At 42.3% G+C, this 25,097-nt stretch overlaps 1 protein-coding gene across 1 annotated transcript; it reads left to right on the top strand.

Moving 5' to 3' along the window:
- The first annotated feature begins 418 nt into the window (after positions 1-418).
- Positions 419-24,317, top strand: LOC133077043 (sal-like protein 4). The gene is given in 6 exon segments (XM_061171728.1): positions 419-490; positions 8,043-8,239; positions 21,538-22,018; positions 22,020-22,248; positions 22,251-23,079; positions 23,081-24,317. Coding segments are annotated over 6 exon segments (3,045 nt in total).
- The last annotated feature ends 780 nt before the right edge of the window (positions 24,318-25,097 follow it).

Below are 25,097 nucleotides of genomic sequence, written 5' to 3'. Positions count from 1 at the left end.
TAAGGATTTTTCACTCTAATGACAATAAACAAAGGTTAGTGGGCATTTAAATTAACATAACAAACAGTTCCAAAAATACATAATTGCTTTAACATCATGATTGAAGTTTATTTTTCACTCAGGTCAAGTCCAAAATGGATGCAGCTTAACTTGAAGAAGAGACCAGCCTGGGACTCATGAGACCTTGTGTCTAGTTGGAGTTTTGCCACTGATTCACCAGGCGACCTTGAGTGAGATAACCCCTTTTCCAATCCATAGCCCTTGCAACTCATGGCTCTACCATCTTTAATACATAGCTTCCATGATGGCCCTGCTGCTCAGCATCAAGCCTGCAGAAGAGGAAAGATCCTGGATGATGGAGCCTGGGGAGGTTTAGTGGGGCAGGCTACTCATATTTCATTGGCCGAAAATCAGCCCCATGGCTACACCTAGCTGCCAGAGAAGCTGTGAAATGAAGTCTGGCTCTGTGCCCAAGAAGAAGAGGAAACAGGTGAGGTGAGGACCCAGCTAGTCTCTGCCACAATGAAACAGATAATGAAGTAAAAGATACAAAGAGTTCTATAAACTGAAGAGGGATGGAAAATTCAATTAAATCTAATCACTTGGTGAAAAGATAGGCTACACCCCAAGGGGGACTGCAGAATTCTATCTACCCAAATCATGTGTTAAAAAGTGAAAGAGGCTATGATAAAATTAGGATAAGGGTGAAATTTGAAAGACACTCTGGGATGCATGGCACACTCCCCCTCTGGTGACACAGTAGACAGAACCAATCCAACTATGAAAAGCAGCTCAGTGTGTTAACCCGTTGCTCAGATAGGATCATCCAGGAAAATAATCCTAGTCTTGTATGTCTTACTGAGAATCTGTATGGCAGTTCTAAATAACTCCATCCTGCCTGAATTGTCTTCCTGCTCCCCTTGGCTGGTTAAAGTGACTTTACTTCCATGGAAAAGACGTAGAAAAAATATGCAGATGGTGAAGCCAATCAAACTTGTAGTATTATTACTTCCGTGTTAAGTTTTACGAGTTAAGTCTGTGTGTGTTATTTAAGGAGTTTGAAATGTTTAAGAGAATCTAACCAATTAGCCTTGTGATTTTATTTTGAAATGATAAATTAGTACTCCATTTGTGATTTTCATTTGAAAGTTGTAAAATAATTGAACATGTTCGTAAATTGTGTTTGAATGTTTAAGAGAACCCAATTTACGACAGGTATAAGTTAGCTTTATTAGATTTGTAAGAGTTAATTGAGATGTAGAAAGATTTTACTTGCTGGGTTTTGTAAGTGTTGCCCCATCAGGCATTTGAAATATTTCAGAAAATCAAATATATTAAATTTGTAAGGGTAGTTAAAAAATATTTTAGGAAACTTAATTACATGTGTAAATGTGGGCAATTGAGGAAATTTAATCTTTTTAAATATATAAGTTAATTGAACACTAATCAAATAACAAAAAAGCAGTCATTCTCATTTTTACATAAATCACTGTATTTACAAAAAGAATTTGTAAGTTAGATTTATAGGTTAAGTTTAAAGACTTAAAAAAGGTAAAATAAAGTGTTCAACTTTAATAAACTGAATATTAATTAGAGTAGATATTAGTAGTCCCTTTTGCTCACAGATCTCTCGCACTTAAATAGGTAATCGATAGGAGTAAAGAAGAGGAAAGAGAGAGAATGATAGGCATTTTCTAAAAAGCAGAACCAACAACACTTAAACAAACTGGTTTCTTTCAAAGAAAGATATCTAAAGTAGTCAAACTCCTAGAAGCAGAGAGGAGAATGGTGGTTGCCAGGGGCCAGGGGACGGGGAAAGGGGAGTTGCTGACCAACTGGTATGAAGTTTCAGTCATGCAAGAAAGTTCTAGACACGTGCTGCACAATACTGTGCCTATGGTTAGCAATTCTGTTTTGTACACTTAAAAATTTGTCAAGAGGGTAGATCTCATATTAAGTGTTCTTACCACAAGAAGAAAAAAGATAGAATGATTTGCTTGTACTTAAATTTTTTTTCAACTATTTTTCTAGTTGGTACATTGGCATACTTTTTCATGTTAATAATTAATATATGTTTACCATTATAAATCTATTTTTAATGCATTTAAACATAGGTATGTTAGTTCTCTGCGGTTCTTAACATTCCCGTTGGAAAACCGATGTTGTTTAAACCACAGAGCCCATTATATTACTTAAGTGAGCCGACCACTAATCACCTAGTGGTAACAACAAGAGGCAAAGGGCATAGAATGGTGGAGGAAAGCACAAAATACCTTTAACATCTTCCCCCAAATACCAGGTATAATAGCAACATTTCAGAGGAAACTCTGGTTGGATTAGTAGGGTGAGTAAGATTTTGATGGATCTGGGAGGCCAGGCCAAGAAGTTGTTTTAAGGTAGTGGGCACTGGAGCACCATATGTTAGTTACATGGTGAGCACAGTTCCATGTTGTCAGCAACGCCCTCGGAAGATTCTTCAGGCATTGGTGGGCAGGGTGGACAGCAGAGGGGAGAGATGCACTAGGATGGGCTACAATACAAAGTAAACCAAGGGAGCTGGCTGCTGGAGCTCAGAGCCAAAGGAACGCACTGTGGCAATTACTGCAAAGCTGTGTTTCTGAGCGCGGACAGGGTTTCCATGCAGCTCACATTGTTGGTTTACAGTCACTGAATTGAACAATGTAATGATGATAATGGATTTATTTTCCTTTTAAAAACGACTCTGAGAAAGAGTTAGTAAGCCAGGGTCATAAAGACCTGGACAAACCAACGCTCTCACTGCTTTAGACAGCCTTGGCCGTGGAGTAAAATCCAGTGTTATCTGCAAGTGAGGGGATTATTGTGTCTCAAGGCTAATCAACTTTAAGATGAGATTCTAGGATGGAATCTTCACTTTAAAAATTCTTTTCATTAAGATCTGGAGAATAATTTTCAGCTATTATGAAGATACGACCTCTTAGCCATGCTTTTTTTTAAAAATTTTTTTTATGACACTGTGGCAGAGAAAACAAGAGAAGCCCCTATATCCATTTAAAAAAATCTCCTTCAGTAACAGAATCCCTTGTTTTTCAGCTGGGGATATGGGTTCTCAGACACCACACCTTATGTCCCAGCTTCCCTTGCTAGATGTGGCCCTGTTGCTAAGTTCTGACTGATGAGATGGGGACAGAAGTATCATGCGGCAGCGCCTGGGGATTTTCCTTACAAGACACCCAGTGTCTGCTCTTTTACCTCTTTTCTCCAGCCCCTCTGCCAGGACCCAGCCATCCTGGGCCATGAGGAGGCTGACCACTCTTAGGGATGACAGAGTGGGCAGCCGAGGGAGCCGGGGCCTTGAGGACTTTGAAGCACTTTCCACACCAGCCCTGGGTCGCCTAATTGGACCATCACAGGAGACAGAAATAATCTCATATTTTGTATAAGCCTCTCTTTGGGGGATTTTCTGTTACTTGAAGTCAAACTAATCCTCAGTAATATAAAAAATAAAATTCTGTTCTATTTTCTCTCACTCACCCTGTTAAAAATATTCTTTATCTTCCCTCCTCCTTCATTTCATTGTCTTCACAATTTGTCGAAGACTTTCTTTTCCAAAGACCACACTGTTTCCTAACATAGCTTTCTCCATCATTCTCCTTGGTAGCCTTCTTTGATGGTGTCTTGTCTGATTAAAACATACTCAGTGATTGAACATCCCCAGAAGTACATAGTCTCATTACTTAAATTACTTTGATAGAGCTTTTTGCAGTTCCAATTTTATAGCTGATACCAGATTTACTTCTTAATTACATCCTCTGTCCAGCCCAACCAACAGTCCTTTGCCTCATCTATTCTGTCACTGAGGAATAAGGTCCTACTATCTGGGTCAGGTCACGTCCACACAATCAGGCCAGACTACACTACATACAGCCCTGGGTATTGGAAGTCATGATCCTCCCCTAATTTCCTGCTCACATAAATTTCCCCAAACTCGCTTTCCCCTTTTGTGAACACACACCTCCAGTCAGCTCCCCTAATCTTTTCTTCCGCCTCTTCTGTTCCTAAAGGCCATTCCCAGCAGTCATTCAACCTGCATCGAATCACAGTGCTCTCAGCTCTCCTCATTTCCAAAGTTTTCTTCTGTTCAACAGACCTTTATTGATACACTCTCTCATGCCAAGCCCTACACTATGCTGTGGGGATATAAAGAAGACTAAGGCATGGTTTCTGCTCTTGACAGGAAGGGCACATAGCTTCCCCGTTTCTTTTTATATACTTAACACTCCTTCAATCATTGGTCCACATGGATAGAACATTTCCTAGGAATCGCCATGTTTTTCAGGGACGGGGGCTACACCACGTGACCCTACTGTTCAAGCCGACAAAAGACATTCAGATGAATGTCTGTCAGGGGAAAGAATCTATCTCTCTCATTCCTCTTTCCTTACTCCAACAAATTTTTTAAGATATTTATTTATTTATTTGGTTGTGCTGGATCTTAGTTGCAGCAAGCAGGCTCCTTACTTGCAGCACGTGGGCTCCTTAGTTGCGGCTCGTGGGCTCCTTAGCTGTGGCATGCGAACTCCTAGTTGTCGTGTGTATGTGGGATCTAGTTCCCGACCAGAGATCGAACCCGGGCCCCCTGACAATTTTGCATCAGAAATGCCTGATGTGACTTTTCCTATATGCTGTAGGTGAGATTTGGGAGGGAAGGGACTTGCTTGTTGCTTTTTTTTTTTTAATAAGTTTTTTTTTTAATATTTATTTATTTGGCTATGCCGGGTCTTGGCTTTCCGGCACGCGGGATCTTTGTTGCCTCGTGTGGGATCTTTGTTGCAGCACGCAGGATCTTTTAGCTGCGGCATGTGGGCTCTTAGTTGCAGCATGCGGGATCTAGTTCCCTGACAGGGGTCGAACCCGGACCCCCTGCATTGGGAGCGTAAGGTCTTAACCACTGGACCTCAGGGGAGTCCCTTGCTTGTTGCTTTGAAACAAAATGAAACTTGGGTCTAGAACACTTAAACCAATTGATTGGCTCCTATTGTTTCACCCTAACAGGATTATCTGTGTATCTTGCATGACAACCTGGTAAGTAGAAGAAGGTCCACCATCAGGGAAAAAAAAAAAAAAAGAAAGAAAAGAGTGATGGAATAGGGTATACCAGTTGTCCCAAGGAAATCTAAGACAAGAGGATGGGAAGAAAACTATGAAAATATAAATCTGTGAAAGGTTGTATTTCCTTTGCTTTGATTCCTCCCATTCCCCCACAACTCCTGGGCTTTCCTCCTTGTCTTTGATCTGGAGGAAGTATCTGTAGCTCTCCTCTGGGGAGAAGGAAGTCCACCGAGGAGTCAGTGTTACTACTTCTCTAGCTAGGCCATCTCCACACGTGGTCCCCTCTTCACTGGTGGCACTCCCTAAAGATATCATCTTCTGGTTAATCTCTGCAATTAGCACCCACTAGGTCTTTATTATACTTTGTAAATGTCTCTCTTCTTTCCTATTTTGAGTTTCATTACAAAGCCTTCCTCTGTGAACTTAGGGCACCATGCCTGATCCTGGCCTTCCCCCATCAGCCACATGAGCATGTGGATGGGGATGGGGGCATCCAGGACAGTCCCCTCAAATGAGAACTGACAGGAAATGATGAAAGTCAGGGACAATTACTACTGGAGACTTTTGAGATTTCTTGAAGATTTTTTGCCTCCCCAGTGTTTGTCTTTAGGTATATGTGTATATGTATGCATGTGACTTTATTTCCACCAAGCAGTAAAAACCTTTAAAAATAAAAATGAGATTGTGTGCTTGTCTCACAATCACAGCAGAGGATGAAACTGAAGGGTGGGATGCATGCCTCTACACTATTCTGAAACTCAAACTAAGCAAAGAAAGGGGCTCACAGTGAAGAGTCGCCGGAACCCTGGGAAGAAGAGGTAAGCAGAAGACATCCTTGGGACTTGTGTTATCAGTAAGAAGGAAAGGGTTGAGAAAGGACCCTGCTTGGGACTGAAAAGAGAGGGTTTTCATCGAAAGAGAGGCCCAGCTCCCCAATGTTTCTGTGGCATGATAGTAGGTTTTTGACATTTCTGCACATTTATAGAGTAGATGAATGAGAGTCCAAGTACTCTAAACTCAGTCGCTGGGGCTTTTTCCTGGAAGCACCACTGTGTTTCAAGACAGAAGGCCAGGATTCAAGTCCTGGCTCCTGAGACCCCTAGCTGTGTGATCATCAGTCTGCTCTTATACTCTCTGGCTTCTTGGTTTCTTCCTCTGTGAGAGGGATAGTAATACCCGCTTACCTACTGCCCAGTCAACAGGTATCTATAGAATATAGTTACACTCCAAGTACCAAGCTAGATGCCTGGGGCCAGCAGCCTCTCGTAGCTTACATTCTAGTTTGAAATTGGACGTGAACAAGTAACTGCAAGTGTGACATTGTCACAATGGAAAACTTCCCAGACGTATGGGCACATTCACCAGGGCGCCTAACCTAGGCTGGGAGGTCAGGGAGGTTTTCCTTGAGCAAGCTGTTTGAGCTGAGATGCAGAGGATGAATAGCAGTCAGACAGATGAAGCGGGGAGGTGAGAGCTGGTCACGGTAAAGGCACAGCGGTGAGAAGACTCAGTGGGGGAGGATGTCATGTGTTGAACCAAGAAGAGGACACAGTGACCAGGAGCACAGAACCACACAGGGGAGGTGGAACAGACCATGCTTAGCCTCATGGGCTGTAATAGATGGATTCTAAGGGAAAGAAAATGTTAACTAAATGTTAACATTTCTTGGGCCAGGTGGCCTGGTCAATCACCTTATAGGTATCATCTCATTTATCTCTCCCAACAGCCCCAAGGTCACATAACTATTTAATGGTGGAGCCAGAACCCAAACTCAGGCAGCCTGTCCCAGCCCCCTCCCACTGTAATGTGCTTTATTTAAAAACTCTGCAGACTCGAAGGCAGTAATGCCACTGTCATATATGGACAGTTTAAACCCGAAAGGAGTCGTTTCTCCCTAATCTCTTTTGGATAGTTCTATTTTTGTAGAAGGTGTTTCCCAAGGCCACAGAGAATGTGAAAATAAAGAAAGAAATCAGCTTCTTTTTAAAGAAACTCCTGAGGAACAAATGATTCTTAGTCAGGCTGTTTCTCTCTCTGGTCAACATCCTGGCAGGAAACTTCCAAGCAAAGAGACTTGCGAAGGAAGGAGTGTTTTCCTTGCCTATAATTTGACTTCCTGTTTTGCTTTCCAAAATTTGCATAGATTTTTAAAATGCTTTTGGGAAAAGTGGGTTGTTTTTTCATCTTTTCCATGAGACAAGATTTATGTTGGTGAGAGATCAGCCACAGGAATTGCACAGGACCAGCTAGCTTGAGTTGCCTGGATATAAACTCGGCTACCACCTCTTTGAAGCCTATTCTGTGTCCCTTCACCTGTTCACTTAGAAATACCCACTCCTTCATATGTGCTCTCACTCTGGCCCCACGTATTCCTGTGGCACGTGGTCAAACTTATTTGTTTATGTGCCTGTCACTCTACCAACTGTCAGCTCCTTGGAGGAAGGAACTGTCTGACTCATGTGTTTATCCCAATGCTTACCCGGTGCCCAGCACACAGCAGCCACTCAATAGATGCTTATAGGATGAATGAGCAATGACTGCTTGAAGGGTAGCAGCCTTGAGTTAGTGCCTACTTTGTGACAAGCACTATGCCAGTGGTTTGCATGCATCGTCTCTTTAAATTCTTATGAGTCTGCTAGGCAGTTTCTCTCATTCCCCACCTTTCAGATAAGGAAACTGGGGCTAAGGGAGCTAAGTAAATCACACAGGTAGTAAACAGCTGAGCCAGGAGTCAAGCTCAGGTGTTCTTTCCCATTACATTTCTTTGCCTCTTCCCCTAAAGTGGCAGATGAAGGAAGTCAGCAGTTCAGAGCCTTTGCTGATCCTAACAGATACTGACGAGTTTTTACAAGCTGTCTCCTATTTGGCATGATAAAGCTTGCTTTTGGGAACTCCAGCAGGATGAGGTTGTGGACACAATAACTGCCTTGATTTTCTGCGATCTTTCCTAGAAGAGGCTGCATGGAGTGGGGGACGGAAGGAGGCTGTGGGTCAACCAGCCAGGGTTCAGATCCTGGTTCTGTCACCAGCTGTTTGACATTGGCAAGGTGTTCAGCAGCTCTGTGTCCCTCATAGAGGGACAACCACACCTACTGCACAAGAAAGTGAGGAGTCCATCAGAAGTTTCAAGCAGAATTGCCGGCGCCCGGTGAGTGAGCACTGTATAAATGGTAGCTGTCTTTAATGTGAACCTGCCCGAGAGGTGCCGATGTCACTGCATCAGTGGCCCTGGCTAGCCCTGTCCTCGAGCTTTAGCAGGCACAGGGCATCAGGCACAGCTCAGTCCCTCTGCCTGGAACACCCTCCCCCTTATCAACTCAGATGGCTTGATCCTCTACAAGACACCTTCCCTTACCTCCTTTAACCCTGCTGCATGGTTTGTTTGTTGTTTATTTGGTGGTTGATTGGTTTCTGGTTGGTTGTTAGTTGACTGGTATAAGGGGGATCTTGGAATCTTGACATAAGCCAGGGGATGGCAAATTAGAATCTGCAGGCCAAATTTATCCCTCCCCCTGTTTTGGGCCACAGGATAACAAAGGTTTTTACATTTTTTTTTTAATGTTTTTTTGTTTTTATTATTTATTTATTTATTTATTTATTTATTTATTTTTGGCTGTGTTGGGTCTTTGTTGCGGTGCGCGGGCTTCTCATTGCGGTGGTTTCTCTTGTTATGGAGCACAGGCTCTAGGTGCGCAGGCTTCAGTAGTTGCGGCTCGTGGGCTCAGTAGTTGTGGCACACAGGCTCTAGAGTGCAGGCTCAGTAGTTGTGGCGCATGGGCTTAGTTGCTCCGTGGCATGTGGGATCTTCCCGGACCAGGGCTCGAACCCGTGTCCCCTGCATTGGCAGGCGGATTCTTAACCACTGTGCCACCAGGGAAGCCCAGGTTTTTACATTTTTAAATAGCTGAAAACATTTTTTAAAAGAATACCATTTCGTGACAAATGAAAATCACATAAAATTCAAACTTCAGTGTTCATAAATAAAGTTTTATTGAACTCAGTCATGCTCATTTGCTTACGTATCGTCTACAGCTGCTTTCCTGTTACAACGGCAGAGCTGAGCAGTTGCAACAAAGACTGTATGGCCCCTAAAGCCTAAAATATTTCCTGTCTGGCCCTTCACAACAAAAGTTTACCTGTATCTAGCATAGCAAATAGCAGCAGAAATACCCGACCAAACCTCTTCCCTTTCCCCCGCCTCACCCCATCCCCCAAAACAGCCTCAGTTCAGAAATCCTTTCTGATTAACAAACTGCAAATACTCCCTGAGAACTTTACAGAGTGCACACCATTCTTCACACTTTGATTTTTATTGGACGAAATCACAACTGAGCTCAGCGCAGAGGGGAGAAAACAAGGTGGAAGTAAATGAGGAAGACAAAGAAAGGGAAAGAGGGAGGCAGTGAGAAGACTAAGCAAAGTCATAAAGAAATTTGTTCCAAACAAGCAATAACACCAGTTAGAGAAGATGATTAACTGAGCAAATGTTGTTGAAACAATCTAGTATTTACTCAACTGAGGAACTGACCAGTTGACAGAGATGAACTCAAAACTCCTGGCAAAATTTGCCTGTTCCAGCACATGAGCTGAGGAGTCAGGTCTCTCTACGAGAAGTCACTGAATCCCTTACGAAGAAACAAGCAGCAATTTCAGTGGTAAAACCTTAATGTTAAAAGACTATAATAATCAACAAGGAAAGCCTACATGGAAAAAAGACGAGGATGTTATTTTTAAAAATAGAAATTAAGAAGTATACACATTCACTTGATTAGCATAAATCTTATTTTTTTGAGAGAAAGAAAAACCCCAGTGATGGTAACACCAGAGAAGATCTGGTTTTATCCTTGGAGCCTAGGGACCTCATAGCAAGATTTCTAGGCACAGACATAGGGATGGTTAAAATACCAGAATAAGCCCAGCAAGGCATTTCTCCTTTTTAAGATGAACACCAGAGATGAAGACCACAGGAGCACAAGTGTTTGCCAAAGTGGAGTCCCAGTGGGCTTTGTTTTTTCCGAGTATGCACTTGATACAGAGGAGAGAAGTAAACTAAAGAGGACTCACTGAGGGATGCGAAAAGCTGAAAAATCTCATTTCCTCACCTCCAAGGCACCTGCTAGTAACAAAAGAAGATAAAAAAGGAGAAAGAAGAAAAGCAAAAAGCAAAGCAGTGCAAGCAAAAAGATGCCTGCACCCCAATGTTCCTTGCAGCACTATTGACAATAGCCAGGGAGTGGAAGAAACCTAAATATCCATCAGCAGAGGAATGGGTAAAGAAGATGTGGTACATATATACAATGGAATATTACTCAGCCACAAAAAAATGAAATAATGCCATTTGCAAGAACATGGATGGACCTAGAGATTGTCATACTGAATGAAGTAAGTCAGATAGAGAAAGACAAATATCATATGATATCACTTATATGTGGAATCTAAAAAAAGGCTACAAGTGAACTTATCTACAAAACAGAAATAGAACCACAGATGTTGAAGATAAACTTATGGTTACCGGCGGGTAACTGGAAGATTGGGATTGACAAATACACACTACTATATACAAAATAACTAATAAGAGCGTACTGTATAGCACAGGAAACTCTACTCAATACTCTGTAATGGCCTATATGGGAAAAGAATCTAAAAAAGAGTGGATATATGTATATGTATAACAGATTCACTTTGCTATGCACCTAAAGCTAACACAACATTTTAAATCAACTCTACCCCAATAAAAATTATAAAACAAAACAAAACGAACAAAAAAAGGTGGTACAGACAAGAAGAATAGTACACCAGTTGCAATGCTGTCCACACCCTGGTTCGTTCAGCATTTGCTTGTGCTCCTGGCTCTCCCAATCCAGGGGTCCTTCATCTCCCATTTGGAAGAGTTTGTTCACAGGTTTATGCAAAAACTGTAAAGGGCACCCCAATGGTTGCTTTCCACCAATTAAATAGCAAAAGGGGAAGAGGAAAATTAAAAGGAACCATTCTAATCAGCACTCCTGCAAACTGTTAAGGTGACAAAAAAACAAACTAGTCTGAGAAACTGTCACAGCCAGGAGGAGCCTAAGAAGCCATGACGACTAAATGTATTAGTGTCATGGATGGGGTCCTGGAACAGAAACAGGATATTGGGTAGAAACAAAAGAAATCCGATTAAAGTATGAACTTTGGTTAATAACATATCAGTATTGATTGATTGTGACAAATCTACCACAATAACAGAAGATGCTAATACAGGAGAAAACCTTGTGCAGGGTATATGGGGACTCTATGCGTTAGCTTCACAACTTTTCTGTAAATCTAAAGCTGATCTAAAAAAATAAAGTTCATTTTTCCACGGAAGGAATTATTCATTCAGTGAACATTTAACAAATGCCTACACGTCAGGCACCCTGCCAGGAGTCTCACTTGAAGTCTGGAGTTTCCGTGAATTTGCATCCTCCAAACTTCCCAATTGTCTCGCTACAGAAAGGGTTAAAGGAGTAAACTGTCCCCTTGACCTTGCAGTAACCAATGTCAGTGTTTTCCAAAGGTAAATAAATTCACTGTGAGATTTAATGGGTGTTAGAGAGAGAGGGAGAAGAGGGGTCATCTCTGGTTCAACAAATTTCAGAGAAATTAGGTTAAAACAAATTAAACACATTTCTTTATTATAGCACCTCTCAGAGCCTTTATTTTGCTTATGCATATTGCAGCTATCCAAAAAAGATCTATAGAATGCAGCATTTCCCCAACTTATTTAACTATGAAACTCTTTTATTGCAGAACACTTCTGGGGACTAGCTTCCTCCTGAAAATACTTTGGAAAACACTATGCAATCTAAAAAGAGGACTAAAATAGCTGAAAACTACTAAAGGAAAGGCCTGATACAGTGAATTTAAAAGAAAAACGATGAAAATGATCTCGTTAGTCATTACTGATTTTTAACTGGTTGCCTCAGGGACCTCAAGAGCCAGAAATTCTGCCAAACTAAGTGCTGAAAATTTTTCATTTTATGCCCAAGGCCTTAAACAAGAGCCTAATGGACTGTGTATCTTGTTAAATGTAACTGCATGAGGAAACTATTAACATTAGGCTCAGTTGATGTCCTTTGTGGCTGAACAAAAGGCATTTGTATCTCAATCCTTTGAAAAGTTACACAGATTTGGGTGGGCAATGAATATTTGGTCGAGATTGGTTAATGCAGAGATGAATAAATCATCCCTATCTTGGGGAACAAAGACAATTCAGTTTGCAAATAGCTGCAGACACCCAAATGTACCTTGGACAGCTAGAATCTTAGGAACTCATTTATGGAAACTGTACATTTTATTCCTTTAGACATGCAACTTTCTGAATCTAAATTGCATTTTAATTTAATCAGTTTGGGCAGTTGTATCTCTTCAGCAGAGATTAAAATAATAATAGGCTCAGACCAGGGGTGGGGGGTGGGGGGGTGGTTTCTTACAAATTTGTTTCAAAATATAACAGATGACAGGGGATAAGACTTGACTCTTGACAACACAGGCTTTGTTATGGGATATAGAAGTAGCATTTTTACCAACCTCTGACTGCCTTTAGCACAATCCTTGAAGAGTTGGAAAAATCTTGCTTGAGATGAAATTTAAAGTAGCAGAAAAATAATTGTTGAGGAAACAGAAAACCTGTGATAGCAGAATAGGGTAAGGAATCAGAATTCAGCAGAAAGAGTGCAGGCTTTCTCGAGGGTGAAAGAGGTGGGTTTGAATCCCATCGCGTGGAAGCTGAGTAACCTTGGGCAAGTGACTTTTGGAACCTCAGCTTCCTCATCAGAAAAATGGGAACAATAATATCACATTTGCAAGGTTGTTGTAACAGAGATAGTGTTTGCAAAGTGCCTTTTATGGTACTAGACACCTACTATACCCTTAGTAAATGTTTACTCTAATAAGAAAGTACCATGTTCAATCTTAAACAGCAGAGTTTAGCAAGGATTCAAGCAAGTACTGGAGCATCACCACAGAACAACTGGAAACCATGTTTATAAGAAACAGAGGAGGGAAAATTTTTTAGGCCAGCTAAAAGTGAATGCTGTATGGAAAGAACAGCTTAATTTGCATCAGCAGGGTTTTGGAAGGCAGGCAAGACTAATAAACGTTTAGCCTTTTGGCATCACTGAACTCAATTACAGTGGTTCTGCTTAAGTCAAGTTTGTCAAATGGGCTTCTCTGTACTTCTCAGATCAAAACCTTCTAAAACTAGTAACTTCCTAGACTCAAATAAGAAAACTATTGGATCCTCAAAAATGATACAATGAAAGGGAACCAAGGAAATGTTTCCTAAAGTATATTCTGCGTGTTGTTCAGGGGGGAAAATCATGGAATTATATAATTTAGGAGCTGTTGGGTTAAACAAAGTTAAACCAGTTTCTAGGCTTCTTTGAAAAGTAATGCATATATATTCAACACATGATAAAAATTCAAACAGTAGAAAAGTGCATAAAATGAAAAGTAAGATTTCTTCTCACTTCACCTTCTGTCCCCCAGTTCTTCACAAAATCAAGAATTGTACCAGTTTCTTGTTCTTCCAGAATCATTGTACACATTTATAAGCATCTTATTTAATCAATATATAGCTAGATATAGGTAAATAGCTTACATAAGCTTACACTAAACACACTTCTGCATCTTTCTTTGTTCACTTAATATATCTCAGGGGAAATATTGGTTCACTTGGATCAGTAGTTTTCAACTGGGGGTGATGTTAGATACATCTTTGATTGTCACATCTTGGGGGGTGTGGGTACCCCAGGCAACTAGTGGGTAGAGTTCAGGGATGCTGCTAAATATCCTACAATGCACAGAACAATCTCCTACAATAAAGAATTATCTAGCCCAGAATAGCAATGGTGCTGCTGAAATCTTGGTTTAGATCTATATTATTCTTTTTAATGGGCACATACTATTCCACTATATGGATGAATCCTAATTTATATAACCAGTGCAATATAGTGGTCGTTTAGGTTATTTCAAGTCTTTTATTAGAAAAAAAGATCTGAAATGAATACTCTCATGCAATTGCAGAAGCATATCTATAAGATAATATTCTGTAAGCAGAAGGGGGGAGTCAAAGTTTGTGTGTATTTTTATCATAAATATTGTCAGTCGTCCTCCAAAGATAATATAGCAATTTACATTGCCTTCAACAATGCATGCAAATTCCTGTTTCCTCATATCCTACCCAAAACAGTGTAGTAACATAATTTTCTTTATTTGCCAATCTGGCTTAAATAGTGACAGTTTTAAAATTTGTGTTTACTTATAAGTGGACTTGAACTTTTTTTCGTACATTTAAAATCCATTAGTTATTTTTGTAAACTATCTGATCAGTTTTATTTAATGCAACACTTCTCAGAGACTTTAATATGATTATCTGTATTGTGACTCTCCAAGAGATAGTGTTCAACATTTCCCAACTTTTATCCTTATAACCTTATTTTTAATAAATCACTTTCAGTAAACATGGTTCTATAAAACACTCTTTGAAAATTACTGAAAACAAGATACCAGAATAAAATTGACTTGTGAAAGGACTTTGAAAATTGTCCAAAGAATGTGTAATAGTGATAATTATTTGGTGGCATTTTTAGCAGATCTGGAAACCCCTAACTCATGGTTAGAAGCAAGATCAATGAAAACTTAAGTTTATAGACCCCTGTCAGTACTCATCAGGATTCTTTTCCTTGCAGACTAAGATCCAGTTGACTGAAACCCAACCAACTCAAACTAAGCTAGGCAAAAACCAAACCAAATCCAAACAAAAAAATTTATTTGCTCATATAAATAAACTTTGGGAAGGTCTTCGATTAAGCTGTGCCTCAAGTATAAGAGGTGCCGAGAACTCAGACTGTGAGGTTTTCCTCTCTTGCTCTCTCACTTTTCCCTGCTCCTCTATTCAGCTTTATTCTTTCAGCTGAGACACTAGTTGTTTCTATCCCCAGTATTTCACTGCTTCACCATCAGAGAGATTGAAACACTTGCTCTCAGGCCCCAGGTTCAGAAGTACCGGGGAAGAGCTGGCTTATTGTCCATCTCTGAGCCAAACAGTGGTGCCAGGACCAGTAACCATGAGGAAGCTGAGCACCCATTAGTACCTCGTGATGGCAGTAGGGGAGGAGCTTTACCGAGAAAAAGAACAAAGAGCGGTTCTCTTTCACCAATAGATGACATGACATGCTTCATGTTAACAGAAGAGACTGAGAAACATCCCTGGAGAATAGAATCATCATGAACTAAGTGAAACTTGGCAAAGAAATTTAAAAGAATTTAATATTCAAGTCCTTTTGCAGCTTGTACAGATTTGCTAATGTTAAAAACAGCATCAGACACTGGAAAAAAGATTCTTAATTCACTGGATTTGGACAGGTGAAGTAACAAATAACAAAAGGAGTGCCAGCTGTGGTCCTTATGTAGATTTATAAGCAAGCCTTGCAAGATACAGAAAACCAGTTCTCTGCTTCACATTCAAACGGCTAGAATAGCACCCAATGGGGAAAACTGGACTACTCAGTACAACAGTTTGAGCATTTATAAGTTGTATTAGCTTTCTATCCTCCCCACCCCCCCCCAAACTTTTTAAATTGAAGTATAGTTGATACTGTGTTAATTTCAGGTTACAGCAAAGTGATTTAGTTATATACACACTTTTTTTTCAGATTATTTTCCATTATAGGTTATTACAAGATATTGAATATAGTTCCCTGAGCTATACACTAAAACCCTTTTTGCTTATCTATCTCATGTATAGTAGTTTGTATCTGTTAATCCCATACTCCTAAATTATCCCTCCCCCCTCCCTTTCCCCTCTGGTAACCATAAGTTTGTTTTCTATGTCTGTGAGTCTGTTTCTGTTTTGTATATAGATTCATTTGTATTCTTTTTTAGATTCTGCATATAAGTAATATCATATAATATTTGTTTTTCTCTGTCTGACTTACTTCACTTAGTATGATATCCTCTAGATCCATCCATGTTGCTGCAAATGGCAATATTTCATTCTTTTTTATGGCTGAGTAATATTCCATTGTGTGTGTGTGTACCATATATATATATATATACACATATATATATACATATATATATGTAATCTTCTTAAACCAATTGTCTGTTGATAGGCACTTGAGTTGTTTCCATGTCTTGGTTATTATAAATAGTGCTGCTATGAACACTGGAGTGCATGTATCTTTTCAAATTAGAGTTTTCATCTTTTCCAGATATATGCCCAGGAGTGGGATTGCTAGATCATATGATAACTCTATTCTTAGTTTTTTAAGGAACTTTCATACTGTTTTCCATAGCAGCTGCACGAATTTACATTTCCACTGACAGTATACGAAGGTTCCCTTTTCTCTACACCCTCTCCAGCATTTATTATTTGTAGACTTTTTGAAGATAGCCTTTCCGACCAGTGTGAGATGATACTTCATTGTGGTATTGATTTGCATTTTTCTAATAATTAGCAATGTTGAGCATCTTTTCCTATGCCTGTTGGCCATCTGTATGTCTTCTTTGGAGAAATGTCTATTTAGGTCTTCTGCCCATTTTTTGATTGGGTTGTTTGGTTTTTTTGATATTGAATTGTATGAGCTGATGGTATATATTGGATATTAACTTCTTGTCAGTTGCATTGCATCATTTGCAAATATTTTCTCCCATTCCGTAGGTTGTCTTTTCATTTTGGTGATTGTTTCCTTTGCTGTGCAAAAGCTTTTAAGTTTGATTAGGTCCCATTTGCTTATTTTTGCTTTTATTTCTTTTGCCTTGGGAAGTTGATCTAAGGAAATATTGCTACAATTTATGTCTGAGAACGTTTTGCCTATTTTCTCTTCTAGGAGTTTTATGATGTCATGTCATATTTAGGTCTTTAAACCATTTTGAGTTTATTTTTTTAAATGGTGTGAGGGAGTGCTCTAATTTCATTGAATAACATGTAGCTGTCCAGCTTTCCCAATACCACTTGCTGAAGAGACTGTCTTTTCTCCACTGTATATTTTTGTCTCCTTTGTTGTAGATTAATTGACCATAGGTGTGTGGGTTTATTTCTGGGCTCTCTATTCTGTTCCATTGACCTATATGTCTGTTTTTGTGCCAGTACCATGCTGGTTTTTTTTTTTTTCTTAAAGTGTTTTTTTTTTAATTTATTTTTTGGCTGCGTCGGGTCTTAGTTGTGGCACGCGGGATCTTTCGTTGCGATGTGTGGGCTCTTCATTGCGGTGCACAGGTTTCTCTCTAGTTGTGGCACATGGGCTCCAGAGCACATGGGCTCTCTAGTGTGGCACGTGCGCTCAGTAGTTGTGGCACCCTGGCTTAGTTGCCCTGCGGCCTGTGGGATCTTAGTTCTGTCAGGGATCGAACGGGTGTCCCCTGCATTGCAAGATGGATTCTTAACCACTGGACCACCAAGGAAGTCCCATCATGCTGTTTTAGTTACTGTAGCTTTGTGGTATTGTCTGAAGTCTGGGAGGTTTATGCCTCCAGCTTTGTTCTTTTTCCTCAGGATTGCTTTGGCAATTCTGGGTCTTTTGTGCTTCCATATAAATTTTAGAATTATTTGTTCTAGTTCTGTGAAAAATGTCATGGGTATTTTGATAGTGATTGCATTAAATCTGTAGATTGCTTTGGATAGTATGACCATTTTAAGAATATTAATTCTTCCAATCTAAGAGCGTGGGATATCTTTCCATTTCTTTGAGTCATCTTCAATTTCCTTTGTCAATGTTTTATAGTTTTCAGCATATAGTTTTCAGTTTTATAGTTAACTCTTTGGTTAAGTTTATTCCTAGTTTTTTTGTTGCTGTTGTTGTTGTTGTTTGTTTGCTTTGATGCAATTTTAAATGATTTTTACTATTTTTTTTGATATTTCATTTTAGTATAATTGTAAGAAATGCAACAGATTTCTGTATATTAGTCTTGTATCCTGCTACCTTGATGAATTCATTTATTAGTTCTAACAGTTTTTGTGTGGAGTCTCTAGGGTTTTCTATATAGAGTATCATGTCATCTACAAATAGTGACAGTTTTACCTCTACCCTTCCAATTTGGATACCTTTTATTTCTTTTTCTTGTCTGATTGCTGTGGCTAGGACTTCTAATACTATGTTGAATAGAAGTGGTGAGAGTGGGAATCTGTCTTGTTCCTGAATTTAGCAGGAAGGCTTTCATCTTTTCACCATTGAGTATTATGTTGGCTGTGGTTAGTCATAAATGGTTTATATTTTGTTTAGATATGTTCCCTCTGTACCCACTTTGGTAAGAGTTTTTATCATGAATGGATGTTGAATTTTATCAAATGCTTTTTCTGCATCTATTGAGATGATCATGTGGCTTTTGTCTTTTCTTTTGTTAATGTGGTGTATCACATTGATTGATTTGCATATATTGAACATCCTTGTGACCCTAGAATGGATCCAACTTGATCATGGTGTATGATTCTTATGTCTGTTGTTGGATTTGGTGGGTTTTTTTTTAATGTCTTATTATTTTCAGTAGCTTTAATTATATATTTAAATTAGAATCCCCAATTCTTAAAAACCTTAATTTCCAGTGACAACCAAGAGGCAAGTAATAGTTACCAAAATCTGGAGAAACTATTTTAGATGATTTTTAGAACATAATTATTCTTATGGTTTACCTAAAAGCTCTTATCTCATTTATATTTAAAGTTTTATCATATCAAGTTATTTTTCTTGCTGACAAATTTGCAACAGATATAACAAGATTTCATTTAACTTTTATTAAACCTAGGTGCAGTGAAAGTACTATACTTAATGTTGATGGCTCTAAAGACATGTCTATATTAATTAGATCAACAAACTTAAACATTAATACCAGGTATTAATTTAATACTATGTATTTCCCAGTTCACGTGAACCTGAAACTCATTTAGCTTAATTTCTCTTGTATTTAGAATTGTTTGGTTTGTCAGCGCTTACTTTTCTTTAAGCCAATTAAATAGAGCTCATTTACAGATTAACCTCAGCAATGTTATCCAAAGACACAAACACATATAAATACCCAAACAAACAGAGAGACATCATAGTTCTCATTTCAAAATTTCATCCCTGAGTCAGGTACAACAATGTAAAACCCATCAGTTTACAAAAGAGGTTGGATTAAAGTTGGTTTTCTGGCAGATGGAACAAATCAAGCTCACTTGTCTAGATGGCTGAACCCTTTCTACTAATATTTATGGAAAACAAGTCAAGTTCTAAATTACTGTACCCGCTTTTTCAAAATTTGCATTTTAAAAAGATGGCAGAGGTAAGGGTTCTTGAGAAGACCAGACAGGACATTTGTATCTCAAAGATACAGGCAAGTTTCTCCTAGGATGACTTTGTTTCCCCTTTGTTTAGTATTTACAAGCCTCTTAAGATCTCCCATATTTATTAGAAAATCAATCAATTTGTTCCCCACTGTCAGTGTTACCCGGACCCCTGTGGGGAAATCAGAATCAGACGCCTCAAGTGCAAGGAAGTCTGCTGGCCTCTTACAAGATATTGGGGCAAGGGAAATTGCCCTGCTGTGTAAGTGACTCCCAGTCCAAATTGGGTGCCCTGTCTGGTCTTAGATGGTGATACTAAACCAGGTCCCTGTGCCCCGGAGTTTACCATAGAAAGTTCTATTTGATCCCCTTGGGTAGGGGAAACAGGAGGCAGTGAATATGTTGGCAGCATGGGAGGGGGCAGTTGGAACAACTGCCAGTGCAGCCAGCTCGGCCATTGGGGGAGCTGGATAGGCTGGAGGGGGGTTTCAGTTTTGAAATAACATGTCCCCACTCTCATTTTTTTCTATTCACTTGTAGAACAGGTTTCCCCTTGGGTTTCCTTTCAGACCCCTGCACCATAAGGTGGCAGCCCTCTGACTCCTTTTCCTCCTGATGCAATATAGCATAAATGCTCCTACATATGGAATCTCATCTCTTTCCCCTGCTCTTTTTTTAAAAAATAAATTTATATATTTATTTATTTTGGGGTGTGTTGGGTCTTCATTGCGGTGCACGGGCTTCTCATCGTGGTGGCTTGTCTTGTTGCGGAGCACAGGCTCTAGGTGTGCGGGCTTCCGTAGTTGTGGCACTCGGGCTCAGTAGTTGTGGCTTGCAGGCTCTAGTGCGCAGGCTCAGTAGTTGTGGCGCACAGGCTTAGTTGCTCTGCGGCATGTGGGATCTTCCCAAACCAGGGCTTGAATCCATGTCCCCTGCATTGGCGGATTCTTAACCACTGTGCCACCAGGGAAGTCCTTCCCTGCTCTTTTGCGGAACATTTCTAGCTGCGAGATTGTGTAATAATTGAGTGAGCCATTCAGGGGCCATCGTTCTTCTGATCCTAACATATATTGGGTCCACACCCTATTACAATAATACATCATGTCTTTCTTAGTCATAGGCTCACGGGTATGTTTTGCCCATTTATCTAATATATTCCCCAAAGGGCTCTCCTTCAGGATAGATATTTTCCACTTTTAAAAGTTTGATAACACCAAGACAGAAAAGACGCAGACAAATTCCAACACAAAAGGCACAAATTCTAGCACTGATGCACACAAAACCAAGACAAGACCGACGAACCAGTTCCCAGATCGGGTAGACTTACCCTACAAAACCAACGAACTAGTTCCCAGTGAACCGGTTCCCAGAATCAGGTAGAGTCCAACAACAATCCCCCCCTCCAGCAGGGTACCCCCACCAGATTGGCCTTCCCATAAAGGAAAAACCCATACTGAGGGGGAAATATGTTCCTAGCGTGCATGCCAGAGTGACTTACCCTCCAGAATCAAATCAAGTCCGTCGACTTGTAGCCCCAGATGGAACCGAAGTTCCCCAAATGGAAGTTTGTCGGTTCCTTGCCTCAACTGCCAAGTGCTGGGGTAGCTGGTGCCGCTTCAAGGGAACTTTGAAGGGAAGATCCTCAGGACAATGGTCCTGGCAGCTGCTAGGGCCTTGCCCCAATATTCCCTGAGTGGGGCCGGCTAGCCATGAGCAGCAAGACTCCTGGCTGGCTAAGCCAAATTTGTTACTGAGTCCAAGTTCGCTCTACTCGCTGGACGACAGGCTAATGAATCGGAGACGAGATGTTGAGGCAAAGGAGTACGACTTTATTTGGAAATCCAGCAGACCGAGAAGATGGCAGACTAGTGTCTCTGAAAAACCATCTTATCTGGGTCTGGATGCCAGTTTCTTTTATAGAATCAGGGAGGGAGAGGCGGTAAGGAAGTAAAGTAAAAGGGCCATCAGTCTTGCAAAACATCTCCTGGAATCTAGATGCGGTTTTGTAATAGCTTTCTATTTGCTGCTGTAACATTACCACAAACTTAGTGGCTTACAGGATACAAATTTATCTTACAGTTCTGGAGGTCAGCAGTACAAAATGGGTTCCAGTGCTAAAATCAAGGTGTTGGCAGGGCTGCATTCCCTTCTGGAGACTTCAGGGGAGAATCCAGCCCAAGCAGGAAGGACGGTCACAGAGAGGACGGTGGCAGCTCAGGGGACACGAAGGAGAAGCCGGGGGCAGAGTCCGTCATATACTTCAAGACGGAGGCCGCCCTGCCACCCACATCCCAGGACATAAGCTATTTACCCAAAGGCAAAGTGGCCGACACCAATGTCACGCGTCAAGCACTACGGGGCACCAAGGCAGCCGTGAACCGGCGGAGCGCGGACGCGCCCCCAGCCCCGCTGCCCGCCGCCCACAGCAGCCCCTGGGTCCTCGAGCAGATCCTGTGTCTGCAGCAGCAGCAGATCCAGCTCGCGGAGCAGATCCGCGTGCAGGTGCACCTGTGGGCCTCCCACACCCTCCACTCCAGCGGCGTGGCCGGAGCCGGCTCCCTGAAGACGCTGGGCGGCCACGTGTCCCAGCAGGCTTCGGCGGCTGTGGCTCTACTCAGCCGGAAAGTGGGGAGCCCGGGTTTGCCCCCTGGACACCTTGAAACCAGCCAAGCTACCTCACACCAGCATCCCTTCCGCTGCCAGCTCCGTGTCCCCGGGGCTGACGCCCTTCGCCCTGAAGCCAGATGGGACCCAGGTGCTCCCCAACGTCCTGTCGCGCCCCTCGGGGGCATTGCTACCTCAGGCCTCAGGCTCTGTGCTCGTCCAGAGCCCCTTCTCTGCCGTGGCATTAGACCCGTCCAAGAAAGGGAAAGGAAGCCACCGAGTGTCTCCCCGGTACATGTCAAACCCAAGGACGAGGTCCTCTACAAGCACAAGTGTACGTACTGTAGCAAGGTTTTGGGGACTGATAGCTCCTTGCAGATCCACCTCCGCTCCCACACCGGAGAGAGACCCTTCGTGTGCTCTGTCTGCAGCCACCGGTTCACCACCAAGGGCAACCTCAAGGTGCACTTCCATCGGCATCCCCAGGTGAAGGCAAACCCCCAGCTGTTTGCCGAGTTCCACGACAAGATGGCGGCAGGCAGTGGCCTTCCCTATGGGCTCTCTGGCCCTGTCTCCGTAGATGAATCTCTCTAAGGAGAGCCCGTCCTTGCGACAGGGACCCCCAATGTAGTGCTACCTCAGAATCTCTCTTCGGGGACTAACCCCAAGGACCTCATGGGTGGCCCATTGCCCAACGACCTGCAGCCCAAGCCTTCTCCGGAAAGTGAGGATGGATCCATCCTACCTGGGGTGGGGCTAAACCATAATTCCCCGAGGGTTGGTGGCTTCCAAGGGAGTGGGACACCCGAGCCGGGGTCAGAGACCCTGAAATTGCAGCAGCTGGTGGAGAACATCGACAAGACTACCACCGACCCCAACGAATGTCTCATATGCCACCGTGTCTTAAGGTGCCAAAGTTCCCTCATGATGCATTACTGCACCCACACTGGGGAGAGGCCGTTCCAGTGTAAGATCTGTGGTCGAGCCTTCTCCACCAAAGGCAACCTGAAGACGCACCTTGGGGTGCACCGGACCAACACGTCCATAAAGACGCAGCATTCGTGCCCCATCCGCCAGAAGAAGTTTACCAACGTGGTCATGGCAGCATATTCGGATGCACATGGGTGGTCAGATTCCCAACACGCCTCTGCCGGAGAATCCCTGTGACTTTATGTGTCCCGAGCCAATGATCGTCGGTGAAAATGGCAGTACAAGCATTGTCTGTCATGATGATGTCGAGAGCATCGATGTAGATGAAGTCTGCTCCCAGGAGGCCCCTGGCAGCTCCTCGAAGGTCCCCATGCCCCTTCCCAGCATCCACTCGGCATCACCTACTCTAGGGCTGGCCTCGGTGGCTTCCCTAGATGCCCCAGGGAAGGCGGGTCTCGCTGGTCTTGTCCTGCAGTGACAGAGCAGCCGAGAAAATGGTTCAGTGGAGAGTGATGGCTTGACCAACAACCCTTCCTCCTCAGTGATGGGGGACCAGGAGTATCCGAGCCGAAGTCCAGATGTCCTGGAGACCACGTCCTTCCAGGCAGTCTCCCCAGCCAATAGACAAGCGGAGAGTGTCAAGTCCAAGTCTCCTGATGCTGGTGGCAAAGTGGACAGCTCAGAGAACAGCCGCACTGAGATGGAATGTCGGAGCAGTGGCCCACCGACATTTATCTGAGCCCAGCCAAACTATGTTAAAGTTGAAGTTCCTGGTGCATTTGTTCGTCCCACGACCATGTCCCCAGGTATGACACCCTTGTTAGCGGTCCAGCCCCGAAGACAGGCCAAGCAGCACGGCTGCACAAGGTGCGGGAAGAACTTCTCATCTGCGAGCGCACTTCAGATTCACGAGCAGACTCACACTGGGGAGAAGCCTTTCGTGTGTAACATTTGTGGGCAAGCTTCTACCACCAAAGGCAACTTGAAGGTCCATTATATGATGCACGGGGCCAACAATAGCTTGGCACGCCGTGGCAGGAAGCTGGCCAACGAGAACACCATGGCTCTATTAGGAACGGACAGAAAGAGGGTCTCCGAGATATTTCCCAAGGAAATCCTGGCCCCTTCAGTGACTGTGGACCCTGTTGTGTGGAACCAGTACACCACCATGCTCAGCGGTGGTCTGGCCATGAAGACCAACGAAATCTCTGTGATCCAGAGTGGTGGCATTCCCACCCTCCCGGTGTCACTGGGGGCCAGCTCCGTGGTGAATAACACCGCTACCTCCAAGATGGATGGCTCCCAGTCGGCCACGAGTGCCGAGGTGGAGAAGCTGGGAGCTGCCGACAGCGTCCCCAAACACCAGTTCCCTCACTTCCTGGAGGAAAACAAGATGACTGCCAGCTAAGCTACAGGAGAGCGCACGTCGAAGGAGCAGTGCAGTGACCTCTCTAGAACTGTACCTTTTTTGTTTGTTTTTCTTAAAGACCCCCATCTCCTCCAGTTTTCTTCCTGATGTGCAAATAATGTTTTGAGTTGTGACCGCAACCTCAGGCACATCCTACAATCACAATGTTGCTATGCTGCTTTGCAAAAACAAACAAAAAAGAAAAAAAAAATCATACTAAAACAAATACAGACTAGTATTTTTTTTTTAATTTTGGAAGGAAGCATGTCTTGCAGAGTACTTTTGTTACTTGCAACAAACTATATACATAAAACCTTTGTACAACCTAGAGTAACTGTTTCCAAAGACTGTCACCTATTTCAAGTTGGAAGGTGTTGAACCACCATGGAGAAGACAACTGTTTTGCCTGTTTGGGGGTTGGCGGGGTGGGTGGGTACTGTATACTTACTTCTGCGGTGACTGTATGCGGGTAAATGGACAAGGTCTGTCGTCTGTTTAGGGACCTGCTTTGTATTCTCCCAACCCTACACCCATTTTTCTCTTCTTTTTTGAATGTGCTTTTTTTTTTTTTAAACCAAGATTGTAGAATTCCAATTTTTTTTTCAACCTTGGAACCTTAAGTAGAATGCCCTCAAGTGGAAGGATTTTAGTCCTTAGAGAGTCAACATGTGTGTTGCTGCTTATTTAAATGCAGTTCAGTTGGAGCCCCAAGAGTGCCAAGGTCCTCCCTATGCTTTCCAGATGCCCTTCTTCTTCCTAAAACCAGGAGAGGTGAGCACC

The sequence above is a fragment of the Eubalaena glacialis genome, chromosome 17, assembly GCF_028564815.1.
Source record: "Eubalaena glacialis isolate mEubGla1 chromosome 17, mEubGla1.1.hap2.+ XY, whole genome shotgun sequence".
Classification (NCBI taxonomy): domain Eukaryota; kingdom Metazoa; phylum Chordata; class Mammalia; order Artiodactyla; family Balaenidae; genus Eubalaena; species Eubalaena glacialis.
This window is presented reverse-complemented; position numbering and strand designations above follow the sequence as displayed.